General features: G+C 44.9%; 1 protein-coding gene across 8 annotated transcripts in view; it reads left to right on the top strand.

The window, feature by feature from the left end:
• Positions 1–18,020, top strand: part of MOCS1 (molybdenum cofactor synthesis 1) — a 918,787-nt gene that overhangs the window by 9,817 nt on the left and 890,950 nt on the right. For 4 of the 8 annotated variants that reach the window (XR_014810085.1, XR_014810084.1, XM_084968017.1 and 1 more), the window contains exons 4-8: positions 13,955–14,119; positions 16,262–16,323; positions 16,608–16,719; positions 17,170–17,282; positions 17,771–17,881. Coding sequence is in view for 6 of the 8 variants with exons in the window: in XM_084968017.1 (XP_084824143.1) it covers positions 13,955–14,119; positions 16,262–16,323; positions 16,608–16,719; positions 17,170–17,282; positions 17,771–17,881 (563 nt within the window). In the remaining 2 variants the exon portion in view is untranslated. Of the gene's footprint in view, positions 1–13,954; positions 14,186–16,261; positions 16,324–16,607; positions 16,720–17,169; positions 17,283–17,770; positions 17,882–18,020 lie in introns of all 8 variants that reach the window. The other 4 variants (XM_084968020.1, XM_084968015.1, XM_084968019.1 and 1 more) reach the window with 1 other exon arrangement.

Below are 18,020 nucleotides of genomic sequence, written 5' to 3'. Positions count from 1 at the left end.
GCTGTCCCTTGATAAAGTTGTATTGGAACACAGCCACACCTACTCATTTCATATCCAGCAAAAACATTTACTCTGCCCACCCCCCTTATGGTGACACTTGTGGCATGCAGACGTTCCCAGGCAAGGGATCTAACCTTCGCCATAGCTGTGATAAAGCTGGATCCTTAAACCACTGAGCCACCAGGGAATTCCTCTTCAGCCTTTTCAAAGCAAAAGTATGGCGACCCTCCTCCCCCCCATCACGCAGTTTGGGTTGTATTTTTTTTCATTGTCCTCACTGACTAGCCTGAGAGCTCCCAGGTTGCTGGGCAGGTTTTGTTCACAGCCATCTTGAGCACCTAGGAAAGCACCTGGCACACAGTTGGTGCCCACTGGTGTTTGCTGTACAAATGAAGATGGAAGTACGATGTCGGACGTATGACAGACCCGCGTGTAAATCTCAGCTGCGCCTCATGCAGCAGTATACCTTTGGGCAACTTTTAAAGTCCATCCTAAGCCTTTAGACAGAGATAGTACCTACCTTATAGGGTGGACCTGGGCAGGAAATAGGAGGGAAATGTCTAGCATGTGGCGAGTGCTGTGCCTGGGGTGGCCTTTGCCATATGTTGGTTCTAAGCCCTGAGATCAGGCAGAGAGAGATCATGAGCATGTAAGTTTAGAAGATGAAATCAGAGGAAAATAAGGTTCTATGGGGTTTTTGTTGTTGTTGTTGTTGTTGTTTTTTGGTGTTTTGTTTTTAGTTTTTTGTTTTTTTAGGGCTGCACCTGCAGCATATGGAAGTTCCCAGACTAGGGGTTGAATCAGAGCTACAGCTGCCAACCTATGCCACAGCCACAGCAATGCAGGATCTGAGCCACATCTGCAGCCTACACCACAGCTTACAGAAACTTTGGATCCTTAACCCACTGAGCAAGGCCAGGGATCAAACTCACATTCTCATGGACAGTAGTCGGGTTCATAACCCGTTGAGCCACAGTGGGAACTCCCGGGTCCATGTTCATGATTGTTGAGCAACCACCCCCACCCCCCTGCCCCAAGCCCTCATCTCTCTGCCTCATTTGCTGGTTCAGGAAGTTCTCTGGAGTGTTTTCTTATGTGTTGGTGTCAAAGAGGAGTGAGCCGCAGGCCCTGCTGTTGAGGCTCCTCAGCCTGTTGGCATAAGCAGCCCCTGGAACCAGCCATCTGTTGAGGAGCCCAGGTGCTGTGAGAGCTCTTTCCTCCTTCCTCCCTGTGACCAGTTCCTGCCAACCCCCACTGGTCTCTTGGCCCGGAACCCTGCCCTCATTCCTGGGCTGGACAAGCTGGCCCCAGGAGAGCTGAGGCCTTGTTCCAGGCAGCTGCTCGGAGCCCGAAGGGCAGACTGGGTTCCAGGAAGGGCTGGATGCAGCTGGCTGTCCTGGGTCAGGCCACTTCATCTGCCCTCTGTCCGGGCCTGTGGGAGAGCGGAGGAGGCAGGGACCACGGCTGGCCAGAGAGGGGTGGTTAAGCTCAGGCTGAAGGATGCAGAGCTCTCCACGGAAGCCTGGGAGCTAGGAAAGGTGGCTGTTCCATCCCTCCCCCAGCCCTTGGAGACATATGGCAGCTGCTGTGCCTTGGATTCCTGCCATGCTGTGCCTCCTTAGACTTTGACATCTGAGAACAGTGCAGGCATCTGTGAGCCCCTCCACCAGCCCCCAGACTCCTCCATCCTGGCTTGCGTGAAAACAAGTTCTTCCCTTCTCTTTGGCTGAGATGGGTTTAAGGCAGTGCTGCCCAACAGAACTTTCTGGGGTGATGCGAATGTTCTCTGTGTTGTCTCTTACGTAGCCTTGGGCTTCACATGCGGCTAGCGTGACCGAGGAACTGACTTTGTAACTTTATTACATTGTCGTTGATTTAAGCAGCCACGTGCGCTTACCAGCTGCCATGTTGGATGGTGAAGCTCGGGGATTTTCCAGAAGATCATACAGAAAAAGGGAAACTGTAGGCACCTCCCTTTATTGCGTTTCCTTTTCTTGTACTTCATAGACAGTGCATTTTTCACGAATTCAAGGTTTGTGGCAGCCTTGCTTCGAGCGAGTCTGTTGGGGCCACTTTTTCCAACAGCGTTTGCTCACTTTGTTATCTCTCTCTCATCTTTTGGTAATTCTCGAAATATTTCCAATTCTTTCATTCTAATTATTTTTGTTTTGGCGATCTGTAATCAGTGATCTTTGCTGTTACTTCTGCAACGTGCCTGGGGCCTCATGATAGGTATTTTTAGCAATAAAGTCTGTAAATTAAGGTACGTACACATGTATTTAGACTAAGGCTAGTGCACGCTTCATAGACTCTGTATAGTGTAAACATACCTTTTATCCGCACTGGGGAACCAAAAAATTCCTTCAACTTGAATTGTTGGGATCCTCGCTTTATTACAGAGCTCTGGAAACAAACCCACCGTTTCCCTGAGGTGTATTCCTGTAAACACACAAGTGCCACGATCGTGTTGGCGGTGTTTGCGCAGGATTTGCTTGGGATTCTCACTTTACCACTGACTTGTCACTGTCAGATGACAGCTTAGTCTGAGAATCACTGAGGCCAGCCTTTTCCTTTTTTGTTGTTTTGTACTCGGTTCCTCTCTTCCTTTCTTCCAATGTGTTGAAGAAATGAAGAAATATGGAGCATCTTGATCCCACAGCCGAAAGCCCGTAAGAGACCTAAGGCAGTGGGGAGCCGGTAAAGTTTTTTGAAGTGGGGTGGTTTATTGGGTTTAATTTTTGATGGACTCAAGTTACACAGAATGAGATGAAATCGTAATCCTGGGTTCAGGAAATAATCTCATTATGGATCCGTACATGGCCTTTTTTACTTTATTCATACAAATTTGTTTCTGTATTTGTTTGTTTTCCGGCCACACCTGAGGCATGTGAAGGTTCCTAGGCCAGGGGTCGAATGGGCTGCCGCCGCAGCCTTGGCCACAGCTGTGGCAAAGCTGGATCCTTCACCCGCTCAACTGGGGCAGGTGTTGAACCCACACCACTGCAGAGACAATACCAGATCCTTAACCCACAGCTCCACAGCAGGAACACCTGTTTTAATGCTATTTTGAATTCCTGTGGAAACTCACTACCTCATCAATTTGGGGGAAGAATCAGAACCCTGGCAAGAACCTTTAACCACCTCTCTGGACTTACCTACCCTGCACTTCCCCCTCCTAAGGAAACAATCCTAAACGTGTTTGTCATTCTCTTGTTTTTTGTTTTTTTTTTTCTTTTTTTAATGAGATAGAGTTTTCGAACTTCCTAAGTATCGTGCCCCGGGTGCGCCGTCTTTTAGGAATTATTCTTGACGCAGCTGAAATTCACGTACGTCATCCTGAACGGTGCTTCATTCCATTTCTCTGCCATCACCTCTTCCATTGTGTGACTGTACCACCCTTCCTCCCGGTGGTGAGCATTTGGGTTGTTTGCCGTTTCCTGATCCTGTAAACAGTGCTGCGTTCTCGTTCACGTGTCTTGGTGTTTCTCTTGGAGTGGAATTGCTGGGTTATGAAATGTGTAAATGTTTAACAATTTGAAAACAATTCGGTGTTGTCTTAAAATGGTTGTGCTACTTTATACTCTCACCAGCACTTCCTAAAGATCCTTGATCCTCCCCAACAGTCAGTATTATTCTGGACTTTTGCCAGTGGACTGGGCATAAAATGCAATTTTATTGTGGTCTTGATTTGTACTTCCTTGTTTAGAATGAGGTCAGGTCAGGCATCTTGTCACATGTCTATTATCCATGTATATTTATTGTTCTGTTTAATACCAGATCATTTACCTGTTTTTCTCTTTGCTTATTTATCCTCTCATACTGGTTTAGTCAGAGTTCTTGCTGTGCGTCACAAATGTCTTCTCCCAATTTGAAGAAAACAAGCCACCCTGTGTAATAATCTTTTGATCGACAGCAGTTTTTAAATTTATTCGTTCTGTATTTTCTGGTCAGTGCTTTTTGGACATATTAACGAAGTACCTCCCCCAAGGTCAGAACACCTTGCCTGTGTTTCTACTAACAAATTTAAAGTTTCGGTTTTTTGCATTTTAAGTCCTTAGTTAATCTGTAGCTAATCTCAGGGAATCTCATTTCATTTTTTTTTTCCATGTGGATAGTCATTTTTTTCTAGTTCCTTTTACTGAATAGTTTCCTCTTCCCCCATAAATTACCATGTGTGCCTTAGTCCATTTGGAGTTCTGTTTAGTTTGACCGTCTCTGTGCTGGTATCACACAGTCTTAATCTCTGAGGCTTCATAATAAGTCAGTTATGTGGTAAGACAAGTCTTTTTTCTTCTTCATTCTTAGCTATAGTATTTTAGCTATACGATGCTTTGTCCATAGCAATTTAGAATCAGCCTGCCAAGTTCGTTGGAAAATTTTGTTGGGATATGTTTTCCCAACAAAATTTTAAATTGTGTTAAAAATACACATCACATAAAACTCTCTGTCTTAACGTGTGAACTGTGCAGCTCGGTGCTTTTGAGTATGTTCACTCTGTCAGGCAGCCATCACCACCGGCCGTCTCCATTCTCTTATGGGTCTGAAACTCTTCACCTGTTACGCTTCTCTTCCTCAGCCCCTGGCTATCTTTATGATTTTGGCTACTCTTTAAGAACCTCAGGTAAGGGGGGTCATGCAGTATTTATCTTTTGTGATTGGCTTATTTCACTTTGCATAATGTCCTCAAGGTTCATTTATATTGTATCACATTGAAGAATTTCCTTTCTTTTTAATGGCTGAATTCTGTTTCTATTCTATGAATACGCTACGTTTTGGTAATTCATTCGTTGGTCAGCCCGGGTTGCTTCTGTGTTTTAGCTGTCGTGAGCAATGCTGCTATGACCATGGGTGTACCAATACCTCTTTGAGACCCTGCTGTCAGTTATTTTGGCTACAGACCCAGAAGCAGAATTGCTGGGTCCTATGGTAATTTTGCTTTTAATTTTTGGGGGAACTTGAATAGTGTTTTCCACAGAGGCTGTACCATTTTTACATTCTTACCAACAGTGCACAAGTGTTCCAGTTTCTCCACATTCTCACCAGCACTTGTTCTCTGTTTCTTTTTTTGTTTTGTTTTTAGTAGTAGTCATCCTCTTAAGGGTGAAGTAGCATCGCCTTATAATTTTGATTGGCGTTTCCCTAGTGATTAGTGATGTTGAGCATCTTTTCATGTGCTTATTGGTCATTCAATATAATATGTCTTCTTTGGGAAAATGTCTATTCAAGTCCTTTGCCCATTTTTGAATTGGGTTGTTTTTATCACTGTTGAATTTTAGGAGTTCTCTTTTATTCTGGATATTAATCCCTTAACAGATGTATGTTTTTCAGATATTTCCCCTGTTCTGTGAATTGCCTTTTTAGTATCTTAATGTATAATTTTAAACATTTTTCATGAAGTCCAGTTTGACTGCTTTGTCTTGCTGTTGCCTGTGCCTTTGGTTTTGTTGGATTTAGAATGATTTCTTGGATATGTCATGAAGCTTTTGTCCTATGATTTCTTCCAAGAGTTTTGTTTTAGCACTTAGATTTAGGTCCTTGTTCCATTTTTAGTTAATTTTTGTATATGGTATTAGGAAGAGATCCAACTTCATTCTTTTTTATGTGGATATCCAGTTTCCCCAGCACCATTTGTTGAAGGCTGTCCATTGCCCATTGCATGGTCGTAGCACCCTTGTCAAAAATCATTTGACTTTATGTGGGAGGATTTATTTCTGGGCTCTCTGTTCTGTCCCATTGGTTTTTGTGTCTATCTTTGTGCACATATTGCACATTTTGATTATTGTAACTTTGGTAATAAATTTTGAAATCAGAAAATGTGAGTCCTCCAGTTTATTTTATGCTTTTTCAAGATTGTTTTTGCTATTTGAAGTCTCTTGAGATTCCATGTGAATTTAAGGATGGGTTTTTCTGTTTCTACAAAAAAAGATCATTGGGATTTTGTTAGGGATTGCATTGAATCTGTAGATTATTTGGGGTAATATTAACATTTTAATAATACTAAATGAACATGGGGTGTTTGCATTTATGTCTTTTAAAATTTCTTTCAGCAATGTGTTGTAGTTTTCATTATACAAGTCTTTCACCTCTTTGGTTAAGTTAAATCCTAAGTATTTTGTTCTTTTTTTTTCAGTATTTTATTCTTTTTGATGCGCTTGTCAATGGAATTGCTTTTGTAATCCCCTTTATAGATCATTGGGATTTTAATTGTGTTAAATCTGTGTATTACATTGGCATTTTGTTGTTGTTGTTGTTCATACCTCCTCCTTCTTGCAGCTGTCTCCCTCCTTCGCCCTGTTCTCTGCTCTAGGTAGCTGACCCCTAGGGACTACATCACCCAGAGTCCCTTACTTATTGGGTTCCTAATGAGTTTGACCAGTAAGGTAAGGTTATTATTACTGTTTTAACTGCATCATGCTCTGTTTCTACACTGGGTTGTGACAGTAGGTGAATTTCCTCCAAAGCTAAACCTCCCACAGGGCAGCCTCTCTTCCATGGTGACTTAATTGGACTCCTGCCTTAATTTCCTTTCCCCATGTCCTTTTGGCCCTAGGCGCCTATGGATATCCAGCATTGCTTGACTGGTGCTGTACTACTTGTTTCTGAGGCTATTAATTCTGTCCATGCTTTTGTGAGTAGTCCTTTCATTAAAGTCTTTATTTTAGCCATCTGAGATGAATTCTGTTTTATGCTAGGATCCCGACAGATACAGCATCATTTTAAAAATTATATTTTCTGGAGTTCCCATTGTGGCTCAGTGGAAACAAATCTGACTACTATCCATGAGGATGCAGGTTCGATCTCTGGCCTCGCTCAGTGGGTTAAGGATCTTCTGTTGTCATGAGCTGTGGTGTAGATAACAGATACAGCTAGGATCTGGTGTTGGTGTTGCTGTGGCATAGGCCAGTGGCTACAGCTTAGATTTGATCCCTAGCTTGGGAACCTCCATATGCCATGGGTGTGGCCCAAAAAAAGAACAAATAAAAAAAAATAGTAAAAATTATATTTTCTAATATTGTTGTTGATCTTATATTCTTACAACTCTCCTATTAATGTTGTAATATGACTGTTTAGATTCTTTGGAGTTCTCTCCACCAGCAACCACATCATCTGCAACTAAAGATAATTTTCCCCCTATCTTTATGCCTTTAATTTCTCTTTCTTGTCCTATTGTAATATCTAGGGTCTCAAGTACAGTGTTGAATAGTAGTAGTAATAGGATAATACTCCTAATGTTCTCTCATTTAGAATGATGTTTCTCATAAGGTTTTTTTTTTCCACTAATAACTTTTATTAGGTAATGAATTTCCCTTCCTAGTTTACTGCTTTTTAAAAAAGTGTATACTTTCTTAATGTATGTTAGGATGATCTGTGATTTTATTTCTTTGCTCTATTACTCTGAATGCCATTTATAGCTTTTCTGATATTGTACCTAAAATACAGCCTAGTCATGGTCTACTATGTTTTTATCGCCTATTAGGTTCAGTTTGTTAATATTTTGTTTAAGTTTTTGCGTTTATATCCATGAATGAAATGAGTGTGTAATTTTTTTAAAATGTTCATGCCTGCTTTAACTTTTTTTGGTATTAACTTTCAGAGAATGAGATAGATGTTGTATGAGTCTGATCAGGCTGCTATAACAAAATACCACAGATTGAGCAGCTTATAAGCTGCACGTGATTTCTCACAGTGCTGAAGGCTGGAAGTCCAAGGTCAAGGTGCCAGCATGACCAGCTATCTTTTGGCCCCAGACTTCTCATTGTATCTTCACATGGCAGAAGGAGCTAGGGAGCTCTGTAGGATCTCTTTTATAGGAACACTAACCCCTCTACCCTTATGACCTAATCACCTCCTAAAACCTCCACCTTCTAACACATCACATTAGGCATTAGGATTCAACAAATAAATAGGGGCGGCACATTCAGATTATAGCAGATAATATTCCTTTTATTCTTTTATCTGCAAGAATTTGGGTTTTTTTTTTCTTGTTTGTTTTGTTTTGTTGTCTTTTGTCCCTTTAGGGCTGCACCAGCAGCATGTGGAGGTTCCCAGGCTAGGGGTCTAATCGGAGCTGTAGCTGCCGGCCTATGCCAGAGCCACAGCAACACCAGATCTGAGCTGCATCTGCAATCTACACCACAGCTCATGGCGACGCCAGATCCTTACCCCACTGAGTGAAGCCAGGGATCAAACCTGCAACCTATGGTCCCTAGTCAGATTTGTTTCCATTGCACCATGACAGGAACTCCGTATCTGCAAGAATTTGTATTAATCACCCTAACTAACTAACTAGATGTAGATAGAGCTTACTTGTGAAATTGCCTGTGCCTGGGTATTTTTAATTGCTGCTTCAAGTTATTTAATAGTTACTGCACTATTCACATTACTTCTTTTGAAGTCAGTTTTGATAAATGTTTAAGAAATTCATCGTTATTTCAAATTTATTGTATGAAATTGTTGGAAATATTTTTATCTCAGTTTTACTTGCCATTTTGCCCTTTTTATTCTTAATAGTGGTTTATTTGTGCCTCTTTTTGTTGTCTCACAAGAGTTTTGTCTATTGTGCTAGTCTTTAACAAACCAACTTTTGAATTTGTTAAACCTCTTCTTGTATGTTTGTATTCTTTTCCATCATTTCTGTTTCTGTCCTGGAATAGCCTATTGTTTTCATAACATTTCATTCTAAGTATTAATTTTTATTCTGATTTTTTTCTTTGATCTATGAGATATGGTGTTTTTAATTTCCAACTATGTAGTGTTTTTGGTTTCCAACTATGTAGGGTTTTTAATTTCTAACTATGAGGACTTTAATTTATGTCTTTTATTAAATTATAAATTATATGATGGTCAGAGAATCTTATCTGTATGAAACTATCCTTTCAAATTTATTGAGGGTTGTTTTATGACCTAGTCTATTGGTAGTTTTTATAAATGTATTTATGTTCTTCAGAAGAGTGCTTATTCTTTAATTATTGAATGTAGAAGTCAATATTTGTTCAGTGGATCCAGCTGGTTAATTGTATTGTCCAAATCTGGTTATGTCAATCTTTGCTGGCTTTCTGTCTGCTTGGCCTGCAAATGATAAATAAGTGGGTGGATTTGTTAGTTTCTCCCAGGGGTCTTATTGCTTTTTAGTTTATCTCTAGTTGAGGCGATTTCATTAGGTTCATATGTGATTAGAATTGTTATGTCTTCTTCATAAATTGGATCTTTTATCATCCCTATGTAGTAGGTCTCTCTTGGAAAAGATCTTTTGGTCTTAAGGTCTGTGTATTTTTATCTTACTAAAGCTGGATTAGCTTGCTTTTAGCGTTAGTAGGAGTGTTTTACCTATTTTCATCTATCATTTTCAACTTTTTTGTGTTCTTATACTTTAAATGTATCTCTTACAATAGCACATAGATGTTACTTTGATCAAATTTGACAACCTGACTTTTAACTGGCAGGTTTATTCTAGTTTCCTTTATCATAATTATTGAAATAGTTGGACTTGTTTCCACAATTTTTAAAATCTGTCATACTTATTCTGTGTTCCTTTTTCCTTTTTGGTTTTAAATAAATGACCCTCTGCCTTTTTCTCTCCAACGAGGCAAAAACTTTAGCAACTCTTAAGCCCTTGATTTTTTTCAACCTTCCCCCATGCTTATCATTGGTATTTTCTAGAATTTTACTTCCCGGTTGTTATGAATCGTCTGCCGCTCTGTATCTCTTGTAAGCACACGCTCTGCCTTTTAATACAGCAACAATCTGTACCAAGATAGTTGATTGTCGGTAATTCCCATAATTCTTGGTGTGCTTCCTGATTTTTTTTCTCATTTATTTCCTCTAAAAGCTTTTCAGTGTGGGTCTAATAAAGACTCTAATTTTGATGGTGAATCTAATTAAATCTGGCACCCCAAGTAGTTTTTATAATGTTTTAAAGTATTAAAGTAGTAGGTTTATAATATTATTTGCATGTAGAATGATGTGTTCAAGGTTCATTCATTCATTATGTGTGAAGAATTTCAGGACATTGTCTCAGTGTGGCTGTTGGGAAACGTTTACTGTCAGTCTGGTTCTGGCTTTTGGCGATAGGCTCTTCTTCTCTGGAAATTATAGTAAAGTATTTTCTTTGTATCTGATTTTCTTTTTCTTTTTTCTTTTTTTTTGTCTTTTGTCTTTCTAGGGCCACACCCGTGACACATGGAGGTTCCCAGGCTAGGGGTCGAATCGGAGCTGTAGCCACCGGTCTACACCACAGCAACGCAGGATCCAAGCCACGTCTGCGACCTACACCACAGCTCACGGCAGCACCGGATCCTTAACCTACTGAGTGAGGCCAGGGATTGAACTGCAACCTCATGGTTCCTAAGTCGGATTTGTTTCCGCTGTGCCACGATGGGAACTCCAGTATCTGATGTTCTTAAATTTTACTATAAGATTTCTGTCCTGTTGGAAGTCAGTGAAATTGTCCCTTCAGTACTAAGCCATTTTTGTACCTTTGGGGGAAATTTTCTCCATTATTTCTTCAGATACTTCCTTCTCTCCAGTTTAATTTTCTCCTGGGACCTCTGGTATCTGGATGTTGCCCCTTCTACTTAGAGCCGCCACAATTCTTAAATTATATTTTGGTTTCTTATTCTCCTCATTTGCCTGGGAGAGCCCTTTTTTACTCTTATCTCCCAACTCATCAATTTCTCCTTTCTGCATTGACATGACCATTCATCTTATTTCTTGTTCTTCATTTCACGATAGTATTTTAAACAACTACTACTTCCTGATGTTCTTTTTTTTTTTTTTTTTGGCAATGAAAACTTTTGTCTCATGTTGTTGATATCTTTGTTTTTCTTTTGCTGTATTTATCTTACATTCTTGGCCTGTTTGATCATTTTTCTTCAATTGGTATATAGAGAGGGTTGGTTTGGGTTTGTTTTGTTTTGTTTGGGTGGGAGGAGCACAGGTTGCACTTCTCAAGGGTCTTCTTAGCTTAGCCAGTAAATTTGTTGCCCTGAGGATATTAATACAGAGTACTGTAGGGCACTGCTTAATGGAAAAAGGTTTAAGGCCAGATCTTTGTCTTTGATAGTCTTGGTGAGCTACTCACTCGTGTTTGTAGTCTCCCCACCGGTGACCAGCCTTGCCCTGTAGGGCTGCTCAGGTTGTGTACTGCACAAATCCAAGAGATACTCTTGATTTGGAGTACGATGAGGAGGGGACCTCCTGGAAGGATGTCACGTGGTGGTCCAGCGGGCCTTTACCTTCACACCTTCAGAGAGAAGCAGATTCGGAAGAAGGTATTTATCCTCCATTTTTATCCACCAGTCCTGGGGCTTTGGAGGGGGAGATGGGAGGGATGGATGCCTGAGGCTGGATGGACCGTACCTGTTGCCTTCAGCTCCCAGCAGGGCTTCAGCAGATTCCCAGAGCTGACCTCCAGTGGGGTCCTGGGCTCATTTTCTGGAGCTCTTATCATCAAATTCTTCAGTAAGGGGACTAGCGATGATTGTTCTGAGGCATCAGTGGATGAGGACAAGAAGTGGGTTTGAACCGCCTTGCTTTCCTTGAACTGTCTCCATTCTCTGCCTGTCCCCTTCAACCCCAGGCTACAAACCCCTCCCCCAGCCCAGCTCAGAAGGACTATCCATCTTTCTAGGAGTTGCTCAAGATTTTCTTAAGTTCCTGGATTCCGTGTTTCTCCAGGGTTGATTTGGTGGAGGGAGCCAACAGCTACTATTAATTAATTTTCCATATTGGCAGGGCCCAGGGTGAAGTTCTTTAATTTTCTTTTTTTCTTTTTAAGTCCACACCTGTGGCATATGGAAGTTCCCACGCTAGGGGTTGAATCAGGGCTACAGCTGCCAGCCTACCCCACAGCCACAGCAGTGTGGGATCTGTGACCTACACAGCAGCTCACCGCAGCGCCAGATCCTTAACCCACTGAGTGAGGCCAGGGATCGAACCTGCATCCTCCCTGACACTATGTCAGGTTCTTTACCTGCTGAGCTACAACGGGAACTCCCTTTTTGTTTGTAAAGCCACAGCTTTTATTTTCGTTTTCCTATTACAAAAGTAGCACATGTTTATTTCAGATAAGCAAAAATAGTATCACTACTGCCTGCTTGTAATTGCTGTCAGCCTCTTGTTTTGGTGAACTTCCTTTTTCTTTGCATCTAGATTTTAACTCCTATTTTTAACCTGCCCTCTGGATTTAATGTAACGTGTATTTCCTGACATCCTAAGGTATTCTTTTACAGAGCCATTTTTAGTTGCATAATACTCCACTATCTAGACAAAGCATAATTTAGCCACTTTTCTTTTGTTGGCCATCTGCATGTTTTCCTATGTTCCTTAATCATGTATCGCCATCTGATAAATAGCCTTGTAGGTAAATACTGTTCACACCTATGATTGTTATTGGGTTTGGTTTTCTTTTTTGGGTTTTGTTTTGGTTTCTTGGTTTTATTTAGATTCCACATATAAGTGAGATTATATAGTATTTGTCTTTCTCTGTCTGACTTATTTAATTTAGCATAATGCCTTTAAGGGTACCCACGTTGCTGCAGATGGTGAGATTTCCTTCTTTTATGGCTGAATAATATTCCATTGTGTGTGTGCTTGTGTGTACCACACTTGCTTTATTCATCCATTAATAGATGAGTCTTGGTTATTATAATTATGCTACAGTGACTTGAGGGGGGTGATACATCTTTTTGAGTTAATGTTTTCACTTTTGGGGATAAATACCCAGAAATGGAATTGCCGATCATGTTTAGTTCCATTTGTTTTTTTTTTTTTAAGGAATCTCTGTGCTGTTTTCCATAGTGGCTGCTCCAGTTTACATTCCCCCCAACAATGTGCAAGAGTTCCCTTTTCTCCACATTCTTGCCAAAACTTGTTATTTCTTGTTTTTTTGATCATAGCCATTTTAACCAATGTGAAGTGATCTCATTGTGATTGAAACTTACATTTTAACCATGTCAATTCTACTAATCCATGAACAGAGAATATTTTTCCATGTATTCGCCTCATCTTCAGTTTTTTATCAGAGTGTTAGAGTTTTCAGTGCACAAATCTTTTCACCTCCTTGGGTGAATTGAGTCCTAGGTATTTTATTCTTGTTGATGCAATTGTAAATGGAATTATTTTCTTATTTTCTCTTTCTAATAATTTGTTATTAGTGTATGGAAACATGATACATTTTGCATATTAATTTTGTATCCTGCAACTGTACTGAATTTGATTGGTTCTAAAGGTTTTTTGGTGGCATCTTTGGAGTTTTCTCTGTGTATTATCATCTGCAAATAGTGACAGTTTTACCTCCTCCTTTATGATTTGGATGCCTTTTATGTCTTTTTTCTTTCCCAATTGTTGTGACTTAGACTTCTGATACTATGTTGAATAATATAGTGGTCATCCTTGTCTTGTTCCTGATCTTAGAGGAAAAGCTCTTAGCTTTTCACTGTTGTGTAAAATATTAGCTGTGGGCTTGTCACATGTGGCCTTTATTATGCTGAGGAACATTCCTTCTGTACCCAATTTATTGAGAGGTTATTTATTTATTGTCTTTTTGCTATTTCTTGGGCCGCTCCCACGGCATATGGAGGTTCCCAGGCTAGGGGTCCAATCAGAGCTGTAGCCGCCAGCCTACACCAGAGCCACAGCAACGCGGGATCCGAGCCGCGTCTGCGACCTACACCACAGCTCATGGCAATGCCAGATCCTTAACCCACTGAGTGAGGCCAGAGATCGAACCCTTGTCCTCGCAGATACTAGTTGGATTCATTTCTGCTGCACCACAATGAAACTTCCTTTATCACTGTTTTTATTCTTGTGTTTCTTATTAGGCTAAGCCTGGTTAATAGAGGTCCACGGAGAACTCCCTTTCCATGCATCTAATTTGGCTCAGAGTTTCTGCTTCCAGCCCTTCTGGCTTCACCAGGAGCAGGCAGGCTGATACCCCTCTCTGTTCTCTCTCCAGCCCGGCTCCACCAGCTGGAAGGGCTAAGGACCATCGGCATCACCACCAATGGCATCAACCTAGCCCGGCTGCTGCCGCCGCTTCAGAAAGCAGGTCTCAGTGCCATCAACATCAGCCTGGACACGCTGGTGCCAGCCAAGTTTGAGTTCATTGTCCGCAGGAAAGGTGATCAGATGGTGTCCGTGGTGGAGGGGACCCCTCCAGGGCCCACCCAGTCAGGGGCCGTGGCTGGTGAGGGTCCTGGTCTCTCCCTCTTGGTGTCTGGGCTGTAGATAAGCCTAGGCACTTACTCCTCACCCCTCGCCCTTGCCAAATGTCTCTGTAGCCACACCCTTGGGGACATTTTGGGATCTGATGATAACGAGCTGTGGTGACCACCCTCCCCCTACCCTGCCCCCAGTTTGGCCAGGACCGAGAGGGTTTCTGGAATGTGGGACATTGCATTTTAAAACCAAGACGGTCCCAGGCAAACTGGGATGGGCTGGTTACCCTATAGTGGGCTCTGAGGAAATGTGGGGCAGCCTGGGGTAGAAGTAGCTGCCTTGGGGGCCAGGGACAGGGCCAGCCCTCAGCATCACCCCCTTACCTCTGCCTTCTCCCCCTGCAGGAAGCACGCCCAGGACCTCCCCCTGCTGGGTTTCATCAGGGTTGGTGGGAGTGGAGAGGCATAGCAGCCTCCAAGCCCCAGTCTCACGAGGCCAGCCCCACCCTCGTGGGCCCCAGGCTGGGACGGGAGGTTCTCTACAGGGTCCAGTGCCTTTGATTTGGGGAGGGAGGTTGTTACTGAGAGCTCTCGTCCCCCTTCTCTGGGAACAGCCCCCAGCTCTCAGCCCCACCTCCTCTCCCCACCCACAGCACGTGACTTCCTGTTTATGCTGTCAGCTGCTGAGGAAACCCCGGCTGAGGGAGTCTTTGCCTTCTCACAGACCTGCCCCAGGCGCCGGGAAGGGGCAGACACACAGGGCACCGCCCTGCCTTAGGGGCTGCAGAGGGCCCACAGCTGTGATGCCACGAGACTGCCTTTGCTTGTCTTGTGGTGTCTGTTCAAGTGCTTCAGAAAAGAAGAGAGAACTCTCTCCTAGCAGGGGGAGACCGGGAGGGCTTCAAGGAGAAGGCATTTATGCTGGGCCTTGAGGAATGGGGCATTCGGATCAAGGGAGCTTACCCTGAGGGGCATGTTAGTTGAGGAACCCCCCCGCCGCCCCCCGCTGCCCCCGCCACCGCAGGGGCTCTACGGTGGAAGGTGCACTGTGAGCTTTATCCGCATCCCCACCTGCTCCCCCGCGTCCTTTCCTGGAATGAGGATTGGAGACGGTAGATCCTAAGGTCAGATCAGCCTCCCCTTCATACCCCCATGTGTCCCGTGCCTCCTTGTGAAGGGAGAGTGCTTTACAGGGGAGAGAACTTCTAGATTATCCTCACAGCATTTTGTACAAAAGCTGCACGGTTCTTCCTTTGCCGTTTCTTACCGGCCGCTGTCTAAAGATGCTGCCAGGAAACCCTGGAGGCCGGCTGGGGTTGGGGAGGGGCCAGCACACAGTAGGCACTCAAACGTTTGGATGCACCAGTGAGCTGGTGGGAGGAGAAGGCAGCCTGGGCTCACATTTACTGCCTTAACCCCAGAGATGGGTGAGAACCACATGCGTGGTGCTCACTTACCAGTCCTGGCACAGCACCCGTGCATAGTAGGTGCTCCAGGAGGCGTGAAGAGTCAGTGAACTGACTAGTGAGGAGAAAGCTTGCAGGGGGTCGTCGGGAACCTACGTTTTGAAGGATGGAGTGCAAGGCCCCCAGCTGGGCACTGCCTGTCTGGACCTCAGTGTCCTCGTCTGGACTATGAGAGGGTTCACGTAGATCAAGGGCCCCACACCATGGCCCACCAGCCAAGTCCAGCCCCCTGCCTGTGGGGTTGTTTTTTTAAATAGCCCACGCAAGCCAAGAATAGATTTTGCAGATAGCATTTGCCCTGAATTTAATGATGGGGAATGTTAACAGTGAACCCCAAATAGGCAAAATATTACCGCTGCAAAGAATTCCGCTCTTCCATTCTGTTTGCAGAGCTGTGTTATCAAAGTTACAGTCAGTTGTTATCATAGTCTGAATTTAGTCAATAAAGTCTTTATTTTATGTATTCACATAAGAGCCTCAGTTTGGTCTCTTGGCTTGCAAAGTCTAAAATATTTACTGTCTGGTGCCCAGACTCTGGCGGTCCCTGAGGCTCCTAATAACTTGGGCACTTCCCTGTGGGTGTGTGAGGGGCAGGGAGAGGAAGGCGGTGCCTGGACTCTTGTTCTCTGCCCCCCACAGGCTTCCACAAGGTCATGGAGGGCATCCACAAGGCCATCGAGCTGGGCTACAGCCCTGTGAAGGTGAGGTCTTCCTAGCCCCAGGACAGCCCCCAGCCCTGGCTGGCACACCCACCATGAAACCCCTCACCCTGTGTCCTTGCCAGCCCTGCCCGCACTCACTGCAAGGGAGGGGAGAAAACCAGTGACCTCGTGGAATCCTGCAACCCTTGGAGAACTAGGGGGGAGACACCAGGAATGGGCCCTCAGAGAGCCTGGGCAGGTGCTAGACACCCCCCTCAAGGGTCACCCCTGGAAAAGAACGCAGCGGGGATAGCCCTTGCCGTCCCACTTTGTGCCCCATCCAGGTGAACTGTGTGGTGATGCGAGGCCTGAATGAGGATGAACTCCTGGACTTTGTGGCCTGGACCGAGGGACTCCCCCTGGACGTGCGCTTCATAGAGTACATGCCTTTCGACGGTCAGTGACGCAGGGCAGTGACACAGGCGAGGTGGGTGGGGGGAGAGGAGGTAGCTCTGCCTGTTGGCAGAGCTGGCCCAGGGCCCCGCTGAGAGCCTGGTGGGAGGCAGGTACTGCTGGGGACCCTGGGAAGGGCGGCTGAGTGGGACAGACAAGGTCTGGTTGCCCCCTTGGGTGCTGCTGACCCCAGACCCCACTGTGTGTGTAGGAATTTCTCCAGGAATGGTGGGGTGGAGCCAGGGCAGGCACCCACCAGGACTGGGCCTGTGATGGGGATCAGAGGCTTCTCAGAGTGCGTGTGGGTGAGACTTGATCCACTCATTTCAGGCGAGGACTTGGGCCCATCAGGCCCAGGGGTAGAGACTGATTTCTGGGCTGTTTGTGGGGGGTGGACTTGAAGCCCCTCGGCTCCCAGAGCATGCGACTCAGCAGCTCCCACCCCCAATCCAGGCAACAAGTGGAACTTCAAGAAGATGGTTAGCTACAAGGAGATGCTGGACACCATCCAGCAGCAGTGGCCAGAGCTGGAGAAGCTGCCCGAGGAGGAATCCAGCACAGCCAAGGTTGGAGGCAGGAGGGCAGGGCTGGGCTGGTTGGACCCCAGGACCACCAGAGGGCTGGGGGAGCTGTGCTGAGGGCAGAGTGGGATGATGCAGGATGGCGCCACTGAAGCAGAATGACCACAGGGCCATCATAGCAGCCTCCCGGCTTCACTGACGAAGAAGCAGGCCCGGGGTTGGGTACTTTGTCATAGGATGAGCAGTGGAGGTTGCCTGTCTAGCTCTTCCACGTGGCCTTCCCTGGCCGTGCTGCCCTCGGGTCCCCGTAGCTCTAGTAGCCTTTGTCAGGCAGGCCAGGTGATGACAGGCCAGGTGCAGGCAGAGGGCTGATGGCCATGGCCTTGCTTCATCTAGAGTGTTTTGTGGTCTGGGGGCCTTGGAGGCTGCTTTCTGGGGAGAGGGTGGGGGAGTGAGGGCTCAGGGGTCAGGGAGTGAGAGCTGGCTCTCAGCCCAGTGCTCCCGCCCTCACCCCCTCCCCTGCTCCCCTGCAGGCCTTTAAGATCCCTGGCTTCCAAGGCCAGGTCAGCTTCATCACGTCCATGTCTGAGCATTTCTGTGGGACCTGCAACCGGCTGCGAATCACAGCTGATGGGAACCTCAAGGTGCGTCTCCCTTCCCCATGGAGCCCCCCTGCCACTTCTGTGCTGTGTGTCTCCCCACCTGCGCCCCCTGATAGGAGGTGATTGGAGGTGGAGCTAGCAGGGTACATGGGGTGATGGTGAAATAGTGTCAGGTTTTGGA

Source organism: Sus scrofa, chromosome 7 (assembly GCF_054392235.1).
Source record: "Sus scrofa isolate SSC_HxYL_T2T_F1_AM1 chromosome 7, Sscrofa_HxYL_maternal_Yorkshire_Landrace_v2.0, whole genome shotgun sequence".
NCBI classification, from domain to species: domain Eukaryota; kingdom Metazoa; phylum Chordata; class Mammalia; order Artiodactyla; family Suidae; genus Sus; species Sus scrofa.
This window is presented reverse-complemented; position numbering and strand designations above follow the sequence as displayed.